This window comes from Heptranchias perlo, chromosome 28, assembly GCF_035084215.1.
Source record: "Heptranchias perlo isolate sHepPer1 chromosome 28, sHepPer1.hap1, whole genome shotgun sequence".
NCBI classification, from domain to species: Eukaryota; Metazoa; Chordata; class Chondrichthyes; order Hexanchiformes; family Hexanchidae; genus Heptranchias; species Heptranchias perlo.
In genome coordinates this window covers 38,280,870-38,307,684 of record NC_090352.1, presented here as the reverse complement: position 1 = coordinate 38,307,684, position 26,815 = coordinate 38,280,870, and the positions used below count along the sequence as shown (strand labels likewise).

General features: G+C 48.9%; 1 protein-coding gene across 1 annotated transcript in view; it reads left to right on the top strand.

Annotated features, from left to right (window-relative positions):
• Nucleotides 1-3,414: 3,414 nt before the first annotated feature.
• LOC137345079 (transient receptor potential cation channel subfamily V member 1-like) overlaps nucleotides 3,415-26,815 on the top strand; it is a 41,068-nt gene continuing 17,667 nt past the window's right edge. Inside the window, exons 1-8 of the mRNA XM_068008519.1 lie at nucleotides 3,415-3,800; nucleotides 7,464-7,633; nucleotides 10,793-10,945; nucleotides 12,019-12,159; nucleotides 17,303-17,601; nucleotides 21,670-21,846; nucleotides 23,033-23,191; nucleotides 25,075-25,170. Coding sequence (XP_067864620.1) covers nucleotides 3,487-3,800; nucleotides 7,464-7,633; nucleotides 10,793-10,945; nucleotides 12,019-12,159; nucleotides 17,303-17,601; nucleotides 21,670-21,846; nucleotides 23,033-23,191; nucleotides 25,075-25,170 — 1,509 coding nt within the window. The 5' untranslated portion in view covers nucleotides 3,415-3,486. The remainder of the gene's footprint in view (nucleotides 3,801-7,463; nucleotides 7,634-10,792; nucleotides 10,946-12,018; nucleotides 12,160-17,302; nucleotides 17,602-21,669; nucleotides 21,847-23,032; nucleotides 23,192-25,074; nucleotides 25,171-26,815) is intronic.

Here is a 26,815-nt window from a genome sequence, read left to right as displayed (position 1 = left end):
AAGTTCTTTATTTAAAAGGTGTACACTGGATTTGAACTCACATCTCAGGGAAATAAGACAATATGCTCTACACCACATCACTCTGTACCAAGAGAGAGATTCTGGTCTGTCTGTGCACACCCAGTACTAGACACTAATAGGCTTAACCAAAATCCCCCCGTCTCATGGGAGGGTAAAGAGCAAATCATTGTGCATTAGTGAGCAGACCCTGGATATGTGAACACCCAGTGGTGCAATAGGTGTGCTTGAATTCTGGTTTGAAATCCGCAATGGTTTCATTTGTACTGGAGCAAGAATCTCTGTTCCTGAATGTTTGCTTTTTTGGTCAAAGTTACTCAAATTCTCCCAGCATATTACAAAGGAGGCTGCTTCTGCCCCCAGTAATTCTCACGCTCTCACAGCAACTCCCATTGTGCTGTCCCAGTCTGTATTCGCAAAGAGTTTCCAACTGACCCGAGGCACTGCTCGAGAAACAGTCTTCATTTCTTTCAGAAACATGTGTGCTGCCTCTCTCATTGGAGCAGAGAAGGTTAAGAGGAGATTTAATGGAGGTGTTCAAAATCATGAAGGGTTTTGAATGAAACCGTTTCCTGTGGCAGAAGGGTCGGTAACCAGAGGACACCAATTTAAAGTAATTGGCAAAAGAACCATCGGCAACATGAGGAGAAAAAGTTTTACGCAGCGAGTTGCTTTGATCTGGATCGCATTGTCTGGAAAGGTGATGGAAGCAGATTCAGTAATTACATTCAAAAGGGAATTGGATAAATACTTGAAGGGGAAAAATTTGCAGGGCTATGGGGAGAGAGCAGGGGGGAGTGGGACTAATTGGATAGCTCTTTCAAAGAGCCGTCACAGGCACGATGGGCCGAATGGCCTCCTCCTTTGCTGTAAGATTCTATGATTCCTGCTCCTGCCGTCTCTCAACAGACTTCTCCTTAAAACCACCTCTGTGACCAAGTCTTTGGTCACCCCGTTTAATATCATCCTTTTTCTTGTTGATTACACCTCTGTGACGCATCTTAGGGGACAATTCTCTACTTTGAAGGCGCGATGGAAATGCAAGTTGCTGTTGTAGTTACCATTTTATCTCAGTGTTCACTGCATTTAAATTCCTTGTTTGGTATTTCAATTTCATTCTCAGTCCCATGCATGATAAGAAAAGTGCAATTGCAAGATGAAGAAGGACTTGAACTCTCAACTTTCTGGCTCCCACACCTTAGCGTTGACAGCACGTGACAGCATCTTGTTCGACCTGAAAGTCTAGGGGTCCAACATGGTGGGGGGGGGGGGGGGGAGTCCGAGAGGTCATCGGATTTCTGTCAACCCCAGAGTATACAATGAGCTACCAACGCGGTGCCTCGAGAATTCGGTATTCTGTTTGTTGACATAGTAACAAGAGGAGGCCATTCAGCCCCTCGAGCCTGTTCCACCATTCAAATACAAGATGGCTGACCTGTATCTTAACTCCATTTACCCGCCTTGGTTCTGTAACCCTTAATACCCTTGCCTAACAAAAATCCATCGATCTCAGTTTTGAAATTTTCAATTGACCCCCAGCCTCAACAGCTTTTTGGGGGAGAGAGTTCCAGATTTCCACTCCCCTTTGTGTGAAGAAGTGCTTCCTGACATCACCCCTGAACGGCCTGGCTCTAATTGTAAGGTTATGCCCACTTGTTCTGGACTCCCCCCACCAGAGGAAATAATTTCTCTTTATCTACCTTTTCAACTCCTTTAATCATCTTAAACACCTCAAGTAGTTCATCCCTTAATCTTCTAAACTCAAGGACTGGCTGGAAATGTTCAAATCCTCATTGATCTTGTGAATTTGAACGCATCGAACACTGAGGAAAATGGGAGCGATGTCACACATTCAATGTAGAAAAACATCCCAAGGGGCTTCACAGAGATGTATTCAACAAAAAAAAAGGATATCAAGATACTAGGAGGGATGACCAAAGACTTGCTCAAAGTGGTCGATTTTCAGCTGCCTTGGCCCTAAACCTCTCCGCCTCTCCACCTCTCTCTCCTCCTTTAAGACGCTCCTTGAAACCCACCTCTTTGACCACCTGTCCTAATATCTCCTTGTGTGTGTCTCGTGTCAAATTTTTGTCTGATTTTGCTCCTGTGAAGCACCTTGGGATGTTTTACTACGTTAAAGGCGCTGTATAAATGGGAGTTGTTGTTGTAGGTGGGAGGGAGTTTTTCTTTTATTACAGGGGGTGTTCATTGGCTGAAAACTGAATTTAAAGACCAGTTTCTCAGCCCGGTATCTACAGATTGACATCACTGGAAAGGAAATTGAGCAGGGACTTTGGATATATTGCTCCAGTATATAAAAAAGAAAAACTTTAATTTCTATATCGCGCCTTCCATGACCTCAGGACATCCCAAAGCGCTTTACAGCCAATGAAGTACTTTTGAAGTGTGGTCACTGTTGTAATGTAGGAAACGCGGCAGCCAATTTGCACACAGCAAGATCCCACAAACAGCAATGAGATAATGACCAGATAATCTGTTTTTTTGTGATGTTGGTTGAGGGATAAATATTGGTCCCATAACACCGGGGAGAACTCCCCCGCCCTTCTTTGAAATAGTGGCCATGGGATTGTTTACATCCACCTGAGAGGACAGACAGGGCCTCAGTTTAACGTCTTATCCAAAAGCCGGCAACTCCGACAGTGCAGCACTCCCTCGGTACTGCACATGGGAGCGTCAGCCTGGATGATGAGCTCAAGTTGCTGGAGTGGGACTCAAACCCATGACCTTCTGACTCAGTGCTACCCACTGAGCCACAGCTGACACTGTGCAGTTATATTATATATTATATTACACACCATGTGTTATTGGGTATAATGCACCCGTATATATTATATAAGGGGAAGTGAGATAAACACATGAGGGGGAAAGGAATAGAAGGAGGTGCTGATAGGGTGAGATGAAGTAGGGAGGGAGGAGGCTCATGTGGAGCATAAACACCGGCATGGACCAGATGGGCCGAATGGCCTGTTTTTCTGTGCTGTACATTCTATGTAATTCTATAACACGCCATATATTATTGGGGATAATGCTCCCCTATATATTATACAGCTGTGTATTGAATTTATTTTTTATTGAAAGGCGGGAGGTTTAGAGGGGATTTGAGAAAGAACTTTTTCACCCAGAGGGTGGTTGGAGTCTGGAACTCACTGCCTGAAAGGGTTGTGGAGGCAGGAACCCTCACAACATTCAAGAAGCATTTGGATGAGCACTTGAAATGCCATAGCATACAAGGCTACGGACCAAATGCTGGAATATGGGATTAGAGTAGACAGGGCTGATGGCCGGCGCGGACACGATGGGCCGAAGGGCCTCTATCCGTGCTGTATAACTCTATGACTCTATGACTCTATGAATGTTTTTCAGGGTACCTGAAGTTTCCCACGAGCCCTCTTCCCAACTCTCCACTCGTTGAATGACTCTGTGGATTTCGAAGCCTGCTCTGTTAGAATGAAGCGTTTAAACAGCGATGATGCCGACCAGTCTGAGGTCACCGATGAAACGGGTTTGAATCCGGACACGGATGATGTGTTCACCGAGGATGAGGAGCTGGAAAATTCCTTCCACGCTATGGGGACATCCAGTGGGCCCAAGGCCATATTGCCTTCTACTCCCAAAATTTTGAAGAGGGCAGCTCACCGCTACCACTTTGGAATGGGCGAAGGGGATGTCTCGAAAACCAAGGCACCAATGGATTCCTTCTTCACAAAAGATTATCAAACTTCACCGAAACCAAGTACACCGACAGCCCAGGAAAACGTAAAGTGAGTAGGCAGCTCGGGATGGGTGACTGAGCAGAGAGAGGTTACAAGGCAGTGCAATAAGCACAGGGATTAGGGGACACAAAAAGCCAGGTGATTAAAGCTGGCAGGGTTTATACACACTGGTCCAGTATAGAGTTCTCAAGGGGTTTATACACACTGGGTCCTGTATAGGGTTCTCAAGGGGTTTATACACACTGGTCCAGTATAGAGTTCTCAAGGGGTTTATACACACTGGGTCCTGTATAGGGTTCTCAAGGGGTTTATACACACTGGTCCTGTATAGAGTTCTCAAGGGGTTTATACACACTGGGTCCTGTATAGAGTTCTCAAGGGGTTTATACACACTGGTCCAGTATAGGGTTCTCAAGGGGTTTATACACACTGGTCCAGTATAGAGTTCTCAAGGGGTTTATACACACTGGGTCCTGTATAGGGCTCTCAAGGGGTTTATACACACTGGGTCCTGTATAGAGTTCTCAAGGGGTTTATACACACTGGTCCAGTATAGGGTTCTCAAGGGGTTTATACACACTGGGTCCTGTATAGGGTTCTCAAGGGGTTTATACACACTGGGTCCTGTATAGAGTTCTCAAGGGGTTTATACACACTGGTCCAGTATAGGGTTCTCAAGGGGTTTATACACACTGGTCCTGTATAGAGTTCTCAAGGGGTTTATACACACTGGTCCAGTATAGAGTTCTCAAGGGGTTTATACACACTGGTCCAGTATAGGGTTCTCAAGGGGTTTATACACACTGGATGCTGTATAGGGTTCTCAAGGGGTTTATACACACTGGTCCAGTATAGGGTTCTCAAGGGGTTTATACACACTGGTCCTGTATAGAGTTCTCAAGGGGTTTATACACACTGGTCCAGTATAGGGTTCTCAAGGGGTTTATACACACTGGATGCTGTATAGAGTTCTCAAGGGGTTTATACACACTGGATGCTGTATAGGGTTCTCAAGGGGTTTATACACACTGGTCCAGTATAGGGTTCTCAAGGGGTTTATACACACTGGTCCAGTATAGGGTTCTCAAGGGGTTTATACACACTGGGTCCTGTATAGAGTTCTCAAGGGGTTTATACACACTGGTCCAGTATAGAGTTCTCAAGGGGTTTATACACACTGGGTCCTGTATAGGGTTCTCAAGGGGTTTATACACACTGGTCCAGTATAGAGTTCTCAAGGGGTTTATACACACTGGATGCTGTATAGGGTTCTCAAGGGGTTTATACACACTGGTCCTGTATAGGGTTCTCAAGGGGTTTATACACACTGTGTCCTGTATAGGGTTCTCAAGGGGTTTATACACACTGGTCCTGTATAGGCTTCTCAAGGGGTTTATACACACTGGATGCTGTATAGGGTTCTCAAGGGGTTTATACACACTGGATGCTGTATAGGGTTCTCAAGGGGTTTATACACATTGGTCCTGTATAGAGTTTTCAAGGGGTTTATACACACTGGTCCTGTATAGGGTTCTCAAGGGGTTTATACACACTGGTCCTGTATGGAGTTCTCAAGGGGTTTATACACACTGGGTCCTGTATAGGGTTCTCAAGGGGTTTATACACACTGGTCCTGTATAGGGTTCTCAAGGGGTTTATACACATTGGTCCTGTATAGGGTTCTCAAGGGGTTTATACACACTGGTCCTGTATAGGGTTCTCAAGGGGTTTATACACACTGGTCCTGTATGGAGTTCTCAAGGGTTTTTTTTAACATATTGTGCCATGTAAACACTCGAATTTTCTTACTCGACTTTGAAAGTTTTAATATATCTGACTCATAGGCTGTTTCATCGAGCTGTTTCCTTAGGTATGAAAAGTTATGACAGGACACAATGATAGAGTTTATTACATATCTGTTTAACCAATGGATTCAAGCACAGGCCTGAATCACCAGTGAGTTTTAAAAGTAACTGAAGACGCCGAGTGCCACAGACCACGGGTTAATCATTGTTACACCTCTCAACTTCTCTATATCAATCAAGGAGCAGTCAGCAGTCAGACGATTGACCAGTTAGTCTGTTTTTATGATTCTGTTAGTCTACTGCTGCCTTTGGGTGAATCCTGATCGAGTATTGGTGAGATTTACCCAAAGGAGACGGGCAAACCTCATTGAGAGGCAGTGCCGAGATTCTTCTGGGTAAACATTACACCTGTAGACTTTACACAGAGTGTTTTTTTAATTAACAAAGTACCAGCAGCTCCACAACACTGAGCACACACAATGTATTCCATAAGGGAGTTCTACATAGATCCTGTGTGGAATGTATAGCCACAGTTATCACAGAAAGAAAGAAATTGCATTTATATAGCGCCTTTCACGACCTCAGGACGCCCCAAAGCTCTTTACAGCCAATGAAGTGTAATTACTGTTTGTAATGCAGGAAACGCGGAAGCCAATTTGCGCGCAGGAAGATCCCACAGCACCAATGAGATAAATGACCAGATAATCTGTTTTTTTTTAGTGCTGTTGATTGAGGAACAAATATTGGCCAGGACACCGGGGAGAACTCCCCGGCACTTCTTTGAAATAGTGGCCGTGGGATCTTTTACGTCCACGTGAGAGGGCAGACGGGGGCCTCAGTTTAACGTCTCATCCGAAAGACGGCACCTCCGACAGTGCAGCACTCCTTCCTGACTCAGCGGCGAGAGTGCTGCCCACTGAGCCATGGCTGACACCCAATTCGGAGCCCAGCAGAAACCACTGCGTGATTATTCCAACTACGTTCTCAGACACCAGGCACAGGTTGACTTGGGTTGAGATGGAAGATTCCCCATCAGGGCATGGCTCTGCTAATATAAGACATCCCACCTTATCCTTGCTCCTTAATTAAGGAACCAGAACAAATGTGGCTGCAGATTTAAGAATGTTCAAGAACTTTAAGGGGAAAGTTGGGAGTGGGAGAACGACACAATTATTTGATCTAATAAATGCTGGAATGCTACGACAGCTAGTGAGAAGAAGGGGCTGTTTCAGAACTATGTCCCACCACTCCCAAGAAAAGCAGACAAGCTGTCTTTAGCTACGATGACAGATTGGATAGGCTGGGATTGTTTTCCTTGGAACAGAGGAGGCTGAGGGGTGATTTGATTGAGGTCTACAAAATTATGAGGGGCCTAGAGTGGATAGGAAGGACCTATTTCCCTTAGCGGAGGGGTCAATAACCAGGGGGCATAGATTTAAAGTGATTGGTAGAAGGATTAGAGCGGAAATGAGGAAATTTTTTTTCACCCAGAGGGTGGTGGGGGGTCTGGAACTCACTGCCTGAGAGGGTGGTAGAGGCAGAAACCCTCAACTCATTTAATAAGTACCTGGATGTGGACCTGATGAGCCGTAACCTGCAGGGCTACGGACCAAATGCGGGAAAGTGGAATCAGGCTGGGTGGCTCGTTTCTCAGCCAGCACGGACACAATGGGCCGAATGGCCTCCTTCTGTGCCGTAAATTTCCTATGACTCTGTCACACTTTCACTTTAGCTGTAGTCCAGGCTGGATTCTGGATGAAAGGTAAGTTGTGTTAGAAGGTCAGAAGCGAACTCCTACTCACCTGCTCGCCAAAGTAAAACGGCCGTCAGTAGACATGGCGACCTACTTTGTCCTTGGGTGTTTTGATCTTTTTTTGTTTCATTAAAAAGTTTTTGTTATTCACAGGAAGCAATTCTTGAGTCCAATTATAAGCAGTGATGGGAATTCAGCACCCAAAGTCTACGAGCGCCAATGGCTGTTTGAAGCAGTGTCCAAAGGCAAGGCGATCGAATTAGATGGATTACTGCAGCACCTCATCAAGAACAACAAACGTCTCACTGACTGGGAATTCAGAGGTACTGTTTCTTCCCTCCCCTCCAGTTTTCTTCCCTCCTGCTCTGAAGGTACAATTCCATGGGTACCAGCAACCTCCGGTTAGCTCCCAGTCTGGCAACGCCTCGATGTTAGAATACTCATCCTTGTTTTCAAATCCCTCCAGTGCCTCGCCCCTCCATATCTCTGTAACTTCCTCCAGCCCTACAACCCTTCAAGATCTCTGCGCTCCTCCAATTCTGGCCTCTTGCGCATCCCTGATTTTCACCAGTGGCAGTCGTGCCTTCAGCTGCCTAGGCTAAGCTCTGGAAATTCCTCCCTAAATCTCCCTAAACCTCTCCGCCTCGCTACCTCTCTCTCCTCCTTTAAGACGCTCCTTAAAACCTACCTCACCTGTCCTAATAGCTCCTTATGTGGCTCAGTGTCAAATTTTGTTTGATTACGCTCCTGTGTAACGCCTTGGGATGTTTTATGACGTTAAAGGTGCTATATAAATGCAAGTAGTTGTTGTTGTTTGGTACCTCTTCCCAAGTGTGAATCTAAATGGTGAGTAAAGAAAGAACTTGCATTTATAGAGCGCCTTTCACAACCTCAGGATGTTCCAAAACGCTTTACAGCCAATAAAGTAGTTTTGAAGTGTAGTCACTTTTGTAATGTAGGAAACGTGGCAACCAATTTGCACACAGCAAGATCCCACAAACAGCAATGAAATAAATGATCATATCATCTGTTTTTAATGATGTTGGTCAAGGGATAAATACTGGCCAGGATACCAGAGAGAACTCCCCTGTTCTTCTTCAAAATAGTGGCCATGGGATCACTTACATCCACCTGAGAGGGCAGACAGGGCCTCAGTTTAACATCTCTATCTGAAAGACAGCACCCCTGACACTGCAGCACTCCCTCAGTACTGCACTGGGAGTGTCAGCCTAGATTTTCTGCTTAAGTCTCTGGAGTGGGATTTGAACCCACCACCTCCATGATGACTGCAGTAGAGAGAAACACAAAGCATTCTGCAGGAGATGTGCTTCCAAACTCAATGGGTGGTGTCTGGAGGGAGGAGTTTGGTGTATCATGGTAGAGAGACAGTTGAGTCAGGTATGAATTATTTCAGCTGTTAACATCTCAATGGCACCTGCAGTTTCACCTGTGGCTTAATGGGTAGCACACTCGCCCCTGAGTCAGATGGTCACAGCTTCAAGCCCCACTCCAGAGACTTGAGTACGTGATCGCGGCTGGCACTCCAGTGCAGTACTGAGGGAGTGCAGCGCTGTCGGAGGTGCCGTCCTTTGGATGACTATCAGCAACTTGAGATGTATGCAAATTAGTGGGACAATGGATTTAAATTTTATATATGGCCTCCGAGTCTCCATTGGGACGCACCTGTTTGGCCCATGAAAACACAAAAATTGGGACTCCTGCCCTACACATCTTCGACCAGTTGCCTTTATTGGCCTGGCATTTCCCAAAGGTTATGGAACCAAGGTGGTTAAATGGAGTTGAGATACAGATCAGCCACGATCTAATAGAATGGCGGAACGGGCTCGAGGGGCTGAATGGCCTCCACTTGTTCCTATGGCGGGAGTCCCAACGTGAGCTGGCCTTGCATATCAAATGACCCCTGACCCCGGGAGATGGGCAGGGGGCTCGGGATGGGGTTGGTAAGGGGGCCACCTCATTACAGCACCGTCTTGAGGAGAAGAGTCCAGCCCATAGTGCCATTGAGTGCGAAGATACTGCTTCAGTTCCCACCCCCACTCTGTAATGCTGTCGTGATCGTGCCAGATTGTTACCACATCAGTATCACATCCTGGTGAGGTTTGGGAGGAACAGGCTGGTACTTGGTTCCTCTTTTCACAAGTCACCACTGTAGTTGATATATAGGGAAAAAGAGTTGCATTTATATACACCCTTTCACAACCTCAGGACGTCCCAAAGTGCCTTACAGCCAACAAAGTACTCTTGAAATGTAGTCGCTGTTTGTAATGTCAGGAAATACAGCAGCCAATTTGTGAACAGCAAGCTCCCACAAACAGCACTGTGATAATGACCAGATAATCTGTTTTAGTGATGTTGGTTGAGGGATAAATGTTGGCCCCAGGACACCGGGGAGAACTCCCCCCTGCTCTTCTTCGAAATAGTGGCCGTGGGATCTTTTACATCCACCTGAGAGGGCAGACGGGGCCTTGGTTTAATGTCTCATCCAAAGGACGGCACCTCCGACAGCGCTGCACTCCCTCAGTACTGCACTGGAGTGCCAGCCGCGATCACGTACTCAAGTCTCTGGAGTGGGGCTTGAAGCTGTGACCATCTGACTCAGGGGCGAGTGTGCTACCCATTAAGCCACAGGTGAAACTGCAGGTGCCATTGAGATGTTAACAGCCGAAATAATTCATACCTGACTCAACTGTCTCTCTACCATGATACACCAAACTCCTCCCTCCAGACACCACCCATTGAGTTTGGAAGCACAAGTTAGCGGAGCAGGCTCGAGGGGCCGATTGGCCTACTCCTGCTCCTATTTCTTATGTTTCATATATAAACAGATCTTATTCTGATTTAGGAACTATCCACCAGTGAGATTAAAAAGAGCCCTTTTCAAAGCTCCAGACCCACAACATTCACCTGTTTAAAGCAATGACACCATTTTGTCTTCCGGGTGGGGGAGTCTTGTCCCTTTGAGGACCCTCGCTGACCCTTGTGGCGTGATCACATGTCCCCGCAAGTTTCTTTCTCTGAATTGGCGAGCTCTCTCTTGGTGGTGGGCCAAGAGGAGGGCATGACCTTAAAATTAGAGCCAGGCCGTTCAGGGGTGATGTCAGGAAGCACTTCTTCACACAAAGGGGAGTGGGAATCTGGAACTCTCTCCCCCAAAAAAGCTTTGAGGCTGGGGGTCAATTGAAAATTTCAAAACTGAGATTGACAAGATTTTTATTAGGCAAGAGTATTAAGGGTTACAGAACCAAGGTGGGCAGATGGAGTTAAGATACAGATCAGCCACGATCTGATTGAGTGGTGGAACAGGATCGAGGGGCTGAACAGCCTCCTCGTGTTCCTATGTTAAAGTAGCAGAGGAAGGAGCTTCAGCGTGGACTCTGGATGGGATGGGATGGTCCTGCTGGGCCAAATGGATCTCTTCTCGCTGCAGGACCGCGTTACATTCTTGCGTTTATGCCTTTCAGACCCAGAGACCGGGAAAACCGTTTTATTGAAGGCGCTGTTAAACCTGATTAACCACCGCAACGACACCATCGAGGTGCTGCTGGAAATCGCGGAGAAAACGGACAACCTGAAGCAACTCATCAACACGGCCTACATCGACAGTTACTACAAGGGTAAAAAGCACTCACAGGGAGACACGGGGTCACCAGCCCTCCAGGATTGTCCTGGAGTCTCCGGGAACTAAAGATTAATCTCCTGGACACTGCTGAGAGACTGAACAGGCTAGAAAAGAGAAGGCTGAGGGGTGACCCAGGGATGTGTTAGTATTTGCAAGGAATCCGTGGGGATGTGTTAGTATTTGCAGGGAATCCCTGGGGGGATGTGTTAGTATTTGCAGGGAATCCCTGGGGGGATGGTTAGTATTTGCAGGGAATCCCTGGGGATGTGTTAGTATTTGCAAGGAATCCCTGGCGATGTGTTAGTATTTGCAGGGAATCCCTGGGGATGTGTTAGAATTTGCAGGGAATCCCTGGGGATGTGTTAGAATTTGCAGGGAATCCCTGGCGATGTGTTAGTATTTGCAGGGAATCCCTGGGGGGATGTGTTAGTATTTGCAGGGAATCTGTGGGGATGTGTTAGTATTTGCAGGGAATCCCTGGGGATGTGTTAGTATTTGCAAGGAATCCCTGGCGATGTGTTAGTATTTGCAGGGAATCCCTGGGGATGTGTTAGAATTTGCAGGGAATCCCTGGGGATGTGTTAGAATTTGCAGGGAATCCCTGGCGATGTGTTAGTATTTGCAGGGAATCCCTGGGGGGATGTGTTAGTATTTGCAGGGAATCCCTGGGGATGTGTTAGTATTTGCAGGGAATCCCTGGGGAGATGGTTAGTATTTGCAGGGAATCCCTGGGGATGTGTTAGTATTTGCAAGGAATCCCTGGCGATGTGTTAGAATTTGCAGGGAATCCCTGGCGATGTGTTAGTATTTGCAGGGAATCCCTGGGGGGATGTGTTAGTATTTGCAGGGAATCCCTGGGGATGTGTTTCAATATTTGCAGGGAATCCCTGGGAGGTTTGTCAATATTTACATAGGGGAACAAAGATTTTGTCAGTACCTGCAAGGTAACCCCCCCCCCCCCCCCCCGCCCCATACAGACGTGTTTGAAAGTTGCTGTTTTAGTGCGTGACCTGCTTGGGGCTGTCCTCCATCAGCCTAACGACTCATCCAATGCAAATCCTACCCCAGGTCAGACTGCACTGCACATTGCCATCGAACGCCGGTGCATGCATTTCGTGGATCTCCTGGTTCGGAACGGTGCTGATGTTCACGCCAAGGCCAACGGGATATTCTTCAGCCACAAGGAAGGCCAAACCGGATTTTACTTTGGTAAGAAACACAGCGTGTTTCAACGAGTAGCAACGAGGGAAGAAATGATCGAATTACGTGAAGCAAAAAAAAAACTGCCAAACTATAACTGGGCAAAGTGCAGACGATTTACAAAGCTGGCCACACGCACACACACTCCCAGCAAAGTAAGTTCCATAAAGTTGTGTAACGGAAGGACAGCAGAGGGTAGATGTTTTTCCCAGACTTCACACACGGAGGTAGTACAGATCTCTCTGTACGTGGGAGACTTGGCTGATCTGAGCTTCAGCAGCTGTGGGAGCGGTTGATGATGTGGAGTGGCTGTATTCCCTCACTTTGGACCCAAGCAGCATAGTTCAGAGAACCTTTCTTACTTACATCCAAACCTTGGATAGGGAATTGGTTCGGAGGTAGGTGAGTGAGAACAGGGATAATGGTTATGTACTCAAATTGGCAGGATGTGACTAGTGATGTTCCCCAGGGATCTGTACTGGGGCCTCAGCTTTTCACTATATTTATAAATGACTTGGATGAAGGAATAGAGAGCCGTATATCTAAGTTTGCTGATGACACTAAGTTAGGTGCCACAGTAAATAGTGTAGATGGGAGCAGAAAGTTGCAAAGGGACATTGGTAGATTCAGTGAGTGGACAAAACTGTGGCAGATGTAGTTCAATGTCGGAAAGTGTGAGGTCATCCACTTTGGACCTAAGAAAGATAGATCAGGGTGTTTTCTAAATGGTGAGAAGCTCGGATCTGTGGAGGAGCAGAGAGATTATGGGGTCCAAGTACAGAAATCACTAAAATCTAGTGGACAGGTACAAAAAATAATTTAAAAGGCTAATGGAATGTTGGCCTTTATCTCAAGGGGGCTGGAATACAATGGGGAGGGAGTTATGTGACAGTTTATATAAAGCTGTGGTCAGACCCCACCTGGAGACTGGGTTCAGTTCTGGGCACCGCACCTCAGGAAGGATATATTGGCCTTGGAGGGGGTGCAGTGCAGATTCACCAGAATGACACAGGGGCTAAAAGGGTTAAATTATGAGGACAGATTGCATAGACTAGGCTTGTATTTTCTTGAGTATAGAAGATTAAGGGATGATCTAATTGAGGTGTTTAAGATGGTTAAAGGAATTGATAGGGTAGATAGAGAGAAACTATTTCCTCTGGTGGGGGAGTCCTGAACAAGGGGGCATGACCTTAAAATTAGAGCCAGGCCATTCAGGGTGATGTCAGGAAGCACTTCTTCACACAAAGGGGAGTGGAAATCTGGAACTCTCTCCCCCAAAAAGCTGTTGAGGCTGGGGGTCAGTTGAAAATTTCAAAACTGAAATGGATAGATTTTTGTTGGGTAAGGGGATTAAGGGTTATGGAACCAAGGCGGGTAATGGAGTTAAGATACAGATCAGCCATGATCTAATTGAATGGCGGAACAGGCTCGAAGGGCTAAATGGCCTCCTCCTGTTCCTATGTACAAGACTCAAGGCCACTTTAAACTGTGTAAAGAACATTTTCCCAAGTGATATGCAGCATGAGTTAAGCAATTAACACGGAACTGCATTACTCAGAGTCTTGTGCTGTGAGGTTAGGTCATACACTGAACGTGATTTATCTTCAGTGGGTCCCTGGGGCAATATCCTCTAGTACTTTACTGCATGAGAACCCAATCACACTTCTAAAAATATTTGGAAAGGTATGAAGAAATACTGATGGCTTTATTTTGTCTTTCGTTGGTTTATCGACACTCTGCCCGACACTATAGAGGAAGTAGAAGAAGAAGACAGGCTGGGTGAGTGGGCGGAGATTTGGCAGATGCAATACAATATTGGAAAATGTGAGGTTATGCACTTTTTGCAGGAAAAATCAGAGAGCAAGTTATTATCTTGATGGCAAGAGACTGGAAAGTACTGCAGTACAAAGGGATCTGGGGGTCCTAGTGCAAGAAAATCAAAAAGTTAGTATGCAGGTGCAGCAGGTGATCAAGAAGGCCAACGGAATGTTGGCTTTTATTGCTAGGGGGAAAGAATATAAAAACAGGGAGGTATTGCTGCAGTTATATAAGGTATTGGTGAGACCGCACCTGGAATACTGCATACAGTTTTGGTCTCCATACTTAAGAAAAGACATACTTGCTCTCGAGGCAGTACAAAGAAGGTTCACTCGGTTAATCCCGGGGATGAGGGGGCGGACATATGAGGAGAGGTTGAGTAGATTGGGACTCTACTCATTGGAATTCAGAAGAATGAGAGGCGATCTTATTGAAACATATAAGATTGTGAAGGGGCTTGATCGGGTGGATGCTGTGAGGATGTTCCCAAGGATGGGTGAAACTAGAACTAGGGGGCATAATCTTAGAATAAGGGGCTGCTCCTTCAAAACTGAGATGAGGGAAGACTTTTTCACTCAGAGGGTGGTAGGTCTGTGGAATTTGCTGCCCCAGGAAGCTGTGGAAGCTACATCATTGAATAAATTTAAAACAGAAATAGACAGTTTCCTAGAAGTAAAGGGAATTAGGGGTTACGGGGAGCGGGCAGGAAATTGGTCATGAATTTAGATTTGAGGTTAGGATCAGATCAGCCATGATCTTATTGAATGGCGGAGCAGGCTCGAGGGGCCGATTGGCCTACTCCTGCTCCTATTTCTTATGTTCTTATATTCTTATTTATATAGCGCCTTTCACGACCTCAGGATGTCCCAAAGTGCATTACAGCCAATGAAGTACTTTTTTGCAGTGTAGTCACTGTTGTAATGTAGGAAATGCAGCAGCCAATTTGTGCAATGTTGAAGATGAATTGGCAAGCACAATTTCCCAACAGCTATGTTTAGGGTGGCCATTGATTGGAAACCAGATGTTTTCTTATCGAGGGAGGGTGGGTACTGGATGATGCAATGGGCTAGACACGGGCCTCTAATCACTGGGACTCTCGCCCAAGCTGATGGAATGAAATTATTCTCCGTCTGCTGGTTTTGGAGAGTCTCAGCATAGCCCATAGCACAAAACTGCCTCCAATTCCACATTAACTGACAATCTCACTCACAGAGGTCACTGGATGGATATTGTGGGAAATGGGAAGAAACGCCTCCCTGGAATGGCATAGTCATTGGGGCAGAGTCGTATGAGCTTTACTCTGTATCTAACCCATCCTGTACCTGCCCTGGGAGTGTTTAACGGGACAGTGTAGAGGGAGCTTTACTCTGTATCTAACCCATGCTGTACCTGCCCTGGGAGTGTTTGATGGGACAGTGTAGAGGGAGCTTTACTCTGTATCTAACCCGTGCTGTACCTGCCCTGGGAGTGTTTGATGGGACAGTGTAGAGGGAGCTTTACTCTGTATCTAACCCATGCTGTACCTGCCCTGGGAGTGTTTGATGGGACAGTGTAGAGGGAGCTTTACTCTGTATCTAACCCGTGCTGTACCTGCCCTGGGAGTGTTTGATGGGACAGTGTAGGGGGAGCTTTACTCTGTATCTAACCCATGCTGTACCTGCCCTGGGATTGTTTGATGGGACAGTGTAGAGGGAGCTTTACTCTGTATCTAACCCTGTACCTGCCCTGGGAGTGTTTGATGGGACAGTGTAGAGGGAGCTTTAATCTGTATCTAACCCATGCTGTACCTGCCCTGGGAGTGTTTAACGGGACAGTGTAGAGGGAGCTTTACTCTGTATCTAACCCATGCTGTACCTGCCCTGGGAGTGTTTGATGGGACAGTGTAGAGGGAGCTTTACTCTGTATCTAACCCGTGCTGTACCTGCCCTGGGAGTGTTTGATGGGACAGTGTAGAGGGAGCTTTACTCTGTATCTAACCCATGCTGTACCTGCCCTGGGAGTGTTTGATGGGACAGTGTAGAGGGAGCTTTACTCTGTATCTAACCCGTGCTGTACCTGCCCTGGGAGTGTTTGATGGGACAGTGTAGGGGGAGCTTTACTCTGTATCTAACCCGTGCTGTACCTGCCCTGGGAGTGTTTGATGGGACAGTGTAGATGGAGCTTTACTCTGTATCTAACCCGTGCTGTACCTGTCCTGGGAGTGTTTGAACTTGACAATTACACAAAAGTGAAGGAGGAAAAATAGGCAGACAGGGGCTGCTCTCGTTGTCCTCCTGGATAAATATGAAGAATGTGTGAAAATGATCAGTGTGTGGGCCCTTTGACTGTACCATGCTGCTTACTTCAGGGAGACAATTGTAAAGGTCTTGATGAGTTGATACTGGGGATAAAAGGGTTAAATTATGAGGACAGGTTGCATGGACTAGGCTTGTATTCCCTTGAGTTTAGAAGATTAAGGGGTGATCGAATTGAGGTGTTTAAAATGATTAAAGGATTTGATAGGGTAGATAGAGAGAAACTATTTCCTCCGGTGGGAGAGTTCAGAACAATGGGGCAGAACCTTAAAATTAGAGCCAGGCCGTTCAGGGGTGATGTCAGGAAGCACTTCTTCACACAAAGGGGAGTGGAAATCTGGAACTCTCTCCCCCAAAAATGCTATTGAGGCTGGGGGTCAATTGAAAATTTCAAAACTGAGATTGATAGATTTTTGTTTGGTAAGGGTGTTAAGTGTTAGAAAACCAAGACGGGTAAATGGAGTTAAGATACAAATCGGCTATGATCTAACTGAATGGCAGAATAGGCTCGAGGGGCTGAATGGCCTCCTCCTGTTTCTATGAGTTTTGTCACCCCTGTGCTCACTGACCTACATTGGCTCCCATTCCGGGAACGCCTCGGGTTTAAAATTCTGATCCTTGTGTTCAAATCCCTCCGTGGCCTAGCCCCTCCCTATCTCTGTAACCTCCTCCAGCCCTACAACCCTCCGAGATCTCTGCGCCCCTCCAATTCTGGCCTCTTGCGCATCCCCGATTTTAATCGCTCCGCCATTGGCGGCCGTGCCTTCAGCTGCCTAGACCATAAGCTCCGGAATTCCCTCCCTAAACCTCTCCGCCTCGCCACCTCTCTCTGCTCCTGTAAGATGCTCCTTAAAACCTACCCCTTTGACCGAGCTTTTGGTCACCTGTCCTAATATCTCCTTATGCGGCTCGGTGCCAAATTTGTTTGCAAAATGGCTTCTGTGAAGCGCCTCGGGACGGTTTACTACGATAAATGCGCTGTATAAATGCAAGTTGTAGTTGTCGTCAGCAACTTTGTGACCCACCTCTTCCTCCGACAGGGGAGCTCCCTCTTTCGCTGGCGGCCAGCACCAACCAGCTGGACATAGTGACGTACCTGCTGGAAAACCCACACAGCCCAGCGGACATCAACGCCGCCGATTCCAGGGGGAACAACGTGCTCCACACGCTGGTGTCCATCTCCGACAACACCAGGGAGAACACAAGGTTCGTCACCAAAATGTACGACCACCTGCTGAGGATGGGAGTGAAGATCAGGCCCCGGCTGAATCTGGAGAACGTGAAGAACAGGAAGGGACTCACGCCCCTCAAACTGGCCGCCAAAACCGGCAAAATCGAGGTGGGTGGGCTGGCTGCCAGACTTCGAGTAATGAGGCCCCGGCAGAGGGAGTGATGAGGCAGGAGAAATAGTTCCAGCGCTCACGTGTTACAGCTGTGCTGTATATTCTCGCTGTGAGAAAAGTCTCGCAGCTTCTCTCACTGCCTTCCCGTTGTTTCAACGCCATTCACTGTTCCCAGAAGGTGCGGATGAAAGGATTTGAAAGAAGGCAGGAAACTGAGTTTCACCTGCGGAGAGAAAGGTTCAGCAATAATTTGCAGTGAAGAATTGCGATTGGGAGAGCGAATGTAAGAGAGGCAAAGCAGAGAGATTGTAAGAGAGCAAGAGAGACTCTGACAGAGAGAACGCAGAGTGAGAGAGAGAGACTAACAGAGGAAGAGAGACTCTGACAGAGAGAACGCAGAGTGAGTGAGAGAGAGACTAACAGAGGAAGAGAGACTCTGACAGAGAGAACGCAGAGTGAGGGAGAGAGACTAACAGAGGAAGAGAGACTCTGACAGAGAGAACGCAGAGTGAGAGAGAGAGACTAACAGAGGAAGAGAGACTCTGACAGAGAGAACGCAGAGTGAGAGAGAGAGACTAACAGAGGAAGAGAGACTCTGACAGGGAGAACGCAGAGTGAGAGAGAGGCTAACAGAGGAAGAGAGACTCTGACAGAGAGAACGCAGAGTGAGAGAGAGGCTAACAGAGGAAGAGAGACTCTGACAGAGAGAACGCAGAGTGAGAGAGAGAGACTAACAGAGGAAGAGAGACTCTGACAGGGAGAACGCAGAGTGAGAGAGAGGCTAACAGAGGAAGAGAGACTCTGACAGAGAGAACGCAGAGTGAGAGAGAGGCTAACAGAGGAAGAGAGACTCTGACAGAGAGAACGCAGAGTGAGAGAGAGACTAACAGAGGAAGAGAGACTCTGACAGAGAGAACGCAGAGTGAGAGAGAGGCTAACAGAGGAAGAGAGACTCTGACAGAGAGAACGCAGAGTGAGAGAGAGGCTAACAGAGGAAGAGAGACTCTGACAGAGAGAACGCAGAGTGAGAGAGAGAGACTTAACAGAGGAAGAGAGACTCTGACAGAGAGAACGCAGAGTGAGTGAGAGAGAGACTAACAGAGGAAGAGAGACTCTGACAGAGAGAACGCAGAGTGAGAGAGAGGCTAACAGAGGAAGAGAGACTCTGACAGAGAGAACGCAGAGTGAGAGAGAGGCTAACAGAGGAAGAGACTGTGACAAAAAGCAGAGCGAGTGATTGTGACAAACAGAACACAAATTGTAACAGATTGAAAACAGAGTGAGAGAGATTGTGACAATGAGCAAGAGAGAGCATGACAGAGATAAAGCTGAGAGAGAGAGATTTTAACAAAACAGAGAAAAACTAACAGTGGTATTCAGAAAGAGCGACATTCTGAAAAGAGAGAAAGAAGGAGTGACAGAATGAGATACTGATGGAGAGAGTGAGTCTGTGACAGATATTAAGAGTGATTTTCCGTAACAGAAACAGGGAGATTGTGCAAAAACTCACAAGATAGTTTGGAAAAGAAATCACTGGTTGAAATTGATAAGAGCAGGTAGAGTCAGCAGTGATTTACTTGCTGGGGAGATTATTCTCTCATGGTTTGGGAGAAACAGCAATGTGATAATGATCAGATAATCTGTTTTAGTGATGTTGATTGAGAGATACATATTGGCCAGGACACCGTGGAGAACTCCCCTGCTCTTCTTCAAAATAGTGCAATGGGATCTTTTACATCCGCCAAAGAAGGCAGACGGGGCCCCGGTTTAACGTCTCATCTGAAAGACGGCACCTCCGACAGTGCAGCGCTCCCTCAGTACTGACTCTCCGACAGTGCAGCGCTCCCTCAGTACTGACCCTCCGACAGTGCAGCGCTCCCTCAGTACTGCCCCTCCGACAGTGCAGCACTCCCTCAGCACTGCCCCTCTGACAGTGCAGCGCTCCCTCAGTACTGCTCCTCCAACAGTGCAGCGCTCCCTCAGTACTGACCCTCCGACAGTGCAGCATTCCCTCAGTACTGACCCTCCGACAGTGCAGCGCTCCCTCAGTACTGCCCCTCCGACAGTGCAGCACTCCCTCAGCACTGACCCTCTGACAGTGCAGCGCTCCCTCAGCACTGACCCTCCGACAGTGCAGCGCTCCCTCAGCACTGACCCTCCGACAGTGCAGCGCTCCCTCAGCACTGACCCTCCGACAGTGCAGCGCTCCCTCAGTACTGACCCTTCGACAGTGCAGCACTCCCTCAGTACTGCCCCTCTGACAGTGCAGCACTCCCTCAGTACTGCCCCTTTGACAGTGCAGCGCTCCCTCAGTACTGACCCTCCGACAGTGCAGCGCTCCCTCAGTACTGACCCTCCGACAGCGCAGCGCTCCCTCAGTACTGACCCTCCGACAGTGCAGCGCTCCCTCAGTACTGCTCCTCCAACAGTGCAGCGCTCCCTCAGAACTGACCCTCCGACAGTGCAGCATTCCCTCAGCACTGACCCTCCGACAGTGCAGCACTCCCTCAGTACTGCCCCTCCGACAGTGCAGCACTCCCTCAGCACTGACCCTCTGACAGTGCAGCGCTCCCTCAGCACTGACCCTCCGACAGTGCAGCGCTCCCTCAGCACTGACCCTTCGACAGTGCAGCATTCCCTCAGCACTGACCCTCCGACAGTGCAGCACTCCCTCAGTACTGCCCCTCCGACAGTGCAGCACTCCCTCAGCACTGACCCTCTGACAGTGCAGCGCTCCCTCAGCACTGACCCTCCGACAGTGCAGCGCTCCCTCAGCACTGACCCTTCGACAGTGCAGCGCTCCCTCAGCACTGGCTCTCCGACAGTGCAGCACTCCCTCAGTACTGCCCCTCCGACAGTGCAGCACTCCCTCAGTACTGACCCTCCGACAGTGCAGCGCTCCCTCAGTACTGACCCTCCGACAGTGCAGCGCTCCCTCAGCACTGACCCTCCGACAGTGCAGCGCTCCCTCAGTACTGACCCTTCGACAGTGCAGCACTCCCTCAGTACTGCCCCTTTGACAGTGCAGCGCTCCCTCAGTACTGACCCTCCGACAGTGCAGCGCTCCCTCAGTACTGACCCTCCGACAGTGCAGCGCTCCCTCAGTACTGACCCTCCAACAGTGCAGCGCTCCCTCAGTACTGACCCTCCGACAGTGCAGCACTCCCTCAGTACTGCCCCTCTGACAGTGCAGCACTCCCTCAGTACTGCCCCTTTGACAGTGCAGTGCTCCCTCAGTACTGACCCTCCGACAGTGCAGCACTCCCTCAGTACTGACCCTCCGACAGTGCAGCACTCCCACAGTACTGACCCTCCGACAGGGCAGCGCTCCCTCAGTACTGACCCTCCGACAGTGCAGCGCTCCCTCAGTACTGACCCTCCGACAGTGCAGCGCTCCCTCAGTACTGCCCCTCCGACAGTGCAGCACTCCCTCAGTACTGCCCCTCCGACAGTGCAGCACTCCCTCAGTACTGACCCTCCGACAGTGCAGCGCTCCCTCAGTACTGACCCTCCGACAGTGCAGCGCTCCCTCAGTACTGACCCTCCGACAGTGCAGCGCTCCCTCAGTACTGACCCTCCGACAGTGCAGCGCTCCCTCAGTACTGACCCTCCGACAGTGCAGCGCTCCCTCAGTACTGCCCCTCCGACAGTGCAGCGCTCCCTCAGTACTGACCCTCCGACAGTGCAGCGCTCCCTCAGTACTGACCCTCCGACAGTGCAGCGCTCCCTCAGTACTGACCCTCCGACAGTGCAGCGCTCCCTCAGTACTGACCCTCCGACAGTGCAGCTCTCCCTCAGTACTGACCCTCCGACAGTGCAGCTCTCCCTCAGTACTGACCCTCCGACAGTGCAGCACTCCCTCAGCACTGCTCTGGGAGCATCAGCCTGAATTCTGGGGTTCAAGTCTCCGGACTGTGCCTTCAACCCACGACCTTCTGATTCAGGCCAGAGTGTTACTCACTGAGCCAGGGCTGAGATCCGTGACAAGCACTTTGAGACATTACAACTACTTAAATATTTCTTCCTTCGGTGTCCATTTCGATTCAATGACGTCTGTTTTTCAGATATTTAAACACGTCATTGGCCGAGAGATCCGTGACGAGGAATGTCGTCATCTGTCCAGGAAATTCACGGAATGGGCATATGGTCCCGTGCACTCCTCGCTTTATGACCTTGGCGCCCTCGACACGTATGAAGAGAAGTCGGTGTTGGAGATTATTGTGTACGGCAGCGAAACTCCGGTAAAGTACCAGCGTAACGCAAATTCCGTTACACCTGATTTACTGTTACAAATGGACATTGCACGTCTGTGTTATTTTAACATTCTCATCCGTATTTTCAAAACCCTCCATGGTCTCGCCCCTCCCTATCTCTGTAACCTCTTCCAGCCCTACAACCCTCCGAGATCTCTGCGCTCCTCCAATTCTGGCCTCTTGCGCATCCCCGGTTTTCACTGTCCCACCAAACACTCCCAGGGCAGGTACAGCAAGGGTTAGATACAGAGTAAAGCTCCCTCTACACTGTCCCATCAAACATTCCCAGGGCAGGTACAGCACGGGTTAGATACAGAGTAAAGCTCCCTCTACACTGTCCCATCAAACACTCCCAGGGCAGGTACAGCATGGGTTAGATACAGAGTAAAGCTCCCTCTACACTGTCCCATCAAACACTCCCAGGGCAGGTACAGCACGGGTTAGATACAGAGTAAAGCTCCCTCTACACTGTCCCATCAAACACTCCCAGGGCAGGTACAGGATTAGATACAGAGTAAAGCTCCCTCTACACTGTCCCATCAAACACTCCCAGGGCAGGTACAGCACGGGTTAGATAGAGTAAAGCTCCCTCTACACTGTCCCATCAAACATTCCCAGGGCAGGTACAGCACGGGTTAGATACAGAGTAAAGCTCCCTCTACACTGTCCCATCAAACACTCCCAGGGCAGGTACAGCACGGGTTAGATACAGAGTAAAGCTCCCTCTACACTGTCCCATCAAACACTCCCAGGGCAGGTACAGGATTAGATACAGAGTAAAGCTCCCTCTACACTGTCCCATCAAACACTCCCAGGGCAGGTACAGCACGGGTTAGATAGAGTAAAGCTCCCTCTACACTGTCCCATCAAACATTCCCAGGGCAGGTACAGCACGGGTTAGATACAGAGTAAAGCTCCCTCTACACTGTCCCATCAAACACTCCCAGGGCAGGTACAGCACGGGTTAGATAGAGTAAAGCTCCCTCTACACTGTCCCATCAAACACTCCCAGGGCAGGTTCAAACCCAGTGTCTGAAGCCCGCCCCCTGCTGCCTGCTGTGGTATTTTCCCCTCCCTGCACCAGCCATCCTGCTGCGTCCCTGGGTGCGATTGTCAGATTTGTACCAACGTTAAAGAAACGGCCCTGCTAACTGGTGTGTGTTTCGTTTCTCAGTTCCGACATGAAATGCTACACTTAGAACCGTTAAACATGCTGCTGCAGGAGAAATGGAACAAGTTTGCCAGCTTCATCTTTTACATCAAGTTCTTCATTTACCTCTGCTACATGATCATCTTCACCACTGTGGCCTACAACAGAATTGAGAAGAAAACGGTGGGAATATTTTCTTCATCTTGTGCTGACAGGTGTGGCTCAGTGGGTCGCACTCTTGCTTCTGAGTCAGAAGGTCGTGGGTTCGTAGTCCCACTCCAGAGACTTGAGCACAAAATCCAGGCCGACTCACCCAGGGAGCACTGCCCTGTCGGAGGGTCAGTAATGAGAGAGTGCTGCCCTGTCGGAGGGTCAGTACTGAGGGAGTGCTGCCCTGTCGGAGGGTCAGTAGTGAGGGAGCGCTGCCCTGTCGGAGGGTCAGTAGTGAGGGAGCGCTGCCCTGTCGGAGGGTCAGTAGTGAGGGAGTGCTGCCCTGTCGGAGGGTCAGTACTAAGGGAGCGCTGCACTGTCGGAGGGTCAGTACCGAGGGAGCACTGCACTTTTTGGGGGCTCGTATTGAGGGAGTGCTGCACTTTCAGAGGGTCCGTACTGAGGGAGTGCTGCACTTTCAGAGGGCCCGTATTGCAGGAGTGCTGCACTGCTGGAGGTGTCATCTTTCAGACGAGACATTAAACCAAGGCCCCGTCTGCCCTTTCAGGTGGACGTGAAAGATCCCACAACCACTATTCAGTGGAGTTCTCCCCAGCGTCCTGGGCCAATATTTAGTCCGCAACCATCACCTAAAAACAGATTATCTGATCATTTATCTTAATGTTGTTTTTGGGATCTTGCTGTGCAAAAATTGGCTGCCACTTTTCCTACATTACAACAGTGAGTACATTTCGAAAGTACTTCATTCAAAGCGTTTTGGAATGTCCTGAGGTCGTGAGAGGCATTATGTAAATAGGAGTTCTTCATTTTTATATTCGGTATGTTCTTAAACATGGTGTTTTAATTTTAAAGAATTTACCTGCAGACTCTGAAGTAAATGATTCACTATGCAATGGCTCAGCGGGTGAGCGCACGGCCCCCCTTGGAACCGAGCCGTACAGGAATGCCGCAGGGTTGGTCACTGGTCTGTGCTCACCGGGGATGCTAGGAGGGGTATCACCACTGGCCTCGGTGTCCTGAGTTTCGGGAGAGGTCACTTGGTCAAGCTCCTGCCCGCAGTTTTACCTACACAACAATGACTGCGCCCGAAAGTAATTCATTGGGACAGATCTTGACTTCAATGGAAATAAAAAACGGGAGTGATGTGGAACGGGCTGCCAATTCGCTATCACCCGTTTTACTCTATCGCACAGAGTCAGGATCTCCCCCATTGTGCGTGAGGCACTTTGAATCGTTTCTGAGGGACGTGAGAAGGCTTTAGATAAACCGAAGCCTTTCATTCTCCCAATTACCACCCAGTAATTTGTCCCTTGGCACTTTGTGCTTGCTGCACTTTGTTGCAACCATCTTGGAGTCTCCGCCTCGGCCTCAGCCCATCTGTTGCTCAAACCCTCATCCGTGCCTTTGTCACCTCCAGACTCGACTATCCCAATGTTCTCCTGGCCGGTCTCCCACCTTCCACCCTCCATAAACTTCAACTCATCCAAAACTGCTGTCCGTATCCTAACTCGCACCAAGTCCCTTTCACCCATCACCCCCTGTGCTCGCTGACCTACATCGGCTCCCGGTCCAGGAACGCCTCGATTTCAAAATTCTCATCCTTGATTTCAAATCCCTCCATGGCCTCGCCCCCTCCCTATCTCTGTAACCTCCTCTGCGACCACCTGTCCTAATATCTGCTTATGTGGCTCGGTGTCAAATTTTTGTCTGATGACGCTCCCCTGAAGCGCCTTGGGACGTTTTACTACGTTAAAGGCGCTATATAAATGCAAGTTGTTGTCGTCGTTGTTGCATGTAGAAATGTTTCCCCAGTCAGACGTGGGGAAAATACTCACGTCCCCTCTGCACACAGTTTCGCTTCAATAAAACCTTGTTTCGCTTTATTTTTAACACAGCCCCCGTTTGAAATTACGGGCACAACTAAAAGCTACCTGCGAGTCGTTGGACAAACCATCACAATCGCTGGTGCACTCTATCTTTTCTTCCAAGGGGTGAGTCATGTGCAGGTTCACTTATATTTTTATCTTCTCCGTGTACGTGAGCATTGCACACAGAGGGAGGATCGCGGTAGTGAGAGTAGGATCAGGAGGAGGCCATTCAGCCCCTCGAGCATGTTCTGCCATTTAATTAGGTCACGGCTGATCTGTATCTTAACTCCATTTACCCGCCCTGATTCCGTAACCATTAATCCCCTTACCCAACAAAAATCTATTCATCTCAGTTTTGAAATTTTTCAACTGACCCCCAGCCTCAACAGCTTTTTGGGGGAGAGAGTTCCAGATTCCCACTCCCCTTTGTGTGAAGAAGTGCTTCCTGACATCACCCCTGAACGGCCTGGCTCTAATTTTAAGGTTATGCCCCCTTGTTCAGGACTCCCCCCACCAGAGGAAATAGTTTCTCTCTATCTACCCTATCAAATCCTTTAATCATTTTAAACACCTCAATTAGATCACCCCTTAATCTTTTATACTCAAGGGAATACAAGCCTCGTCTGTGCAACCTGTCCTCGTCATTTAACCAGTATCAGTCTGGTGAATCTGCGCTGCACCCCCTCCAAGGCCAATATATCCTTCCTGGGGTGCAGTGCCCAGAACTGAACGCAGTGACACCAAATGGGGTCTGACCAGAGCTCTGTTCAGCTGTAACATAACTTCCACCCCTTTGTATTCCAGCCCCCTTGAGATAAATGCCAACATTCCATTAGCCTTTTAAATTATTTTTTTGTACCTGTCCGGTAGTTTTTAGTGCTCGATCCCAAGTTCATCTCAACTTCAGTGAAGTAATATCCCGGGACAGTTAGGGAACAGCGAGCTCTGGCTCAAGTGTGACACGAGGTAGGGGCAGCATAGACCTCCTAGGCCTGGGGTTTCCACTGCTGTCTGCCCGGTTTCATGGTGCCAATCGGTTGGGGGGGGGGATAACCAGGGCAAAGTGGAGCCAGTCTTTAGCTCATTGGTAGCCATTCCCATCTCTGAGCCAGAAGGTGCAGGCATCGAACCCTCGCTGCAGACAGTCCCGCGAGCGGAGACCGGAGTTCCAGACAGTCCTGCGAGCGGAGACCGGAGCTCCAGACAGTCCCGCGAGCGGAGACCGGAGCTCCAGACAGTCCCGCGAGCGGAGACCGGAGCTCCAGACAGCCCCGCGAGCGGAGACCGGAGCTCCAGACAGTCCCGCGAGCGGAGACCGGAGCTCCAGACAGTCCCGCGAGCGGAGACCGGAGCTCCAGACAGTCCCGCGAGCGGAGATCGGAGCTCCAGACAGTGCCGCGAGCGGAGACCGGAGCTCCAGACTTGTTTACAAATCCCTCCATGGCCTCACCCCTCCCTATCTCTGTAACCTCCTCCAGCCCTACAACCCTCCAAGATCTCTGCGCTCCTCCAATTCTGGCCTTTTGCGCATGCCCGATTTTAATCGCTCCACCATTGGCGGCCGTGCCTTCAGCTGCCTGGGCCCTAAGCTCTGGAATTCCCTCCCTAAACCCCACCCCCTCTCCACCTCTCTCTCCTCCTTTAAGACGTTCCTTAAAACCTACCTCTTTGACCAAGCTGTTGGTCACCTGTCCTAATATCTCCTTTTGTGGCTTGGTGCCAAATTTTGTTTGAAAATCACTCCTGTGAAGCGCCTCGGGACGTTTAA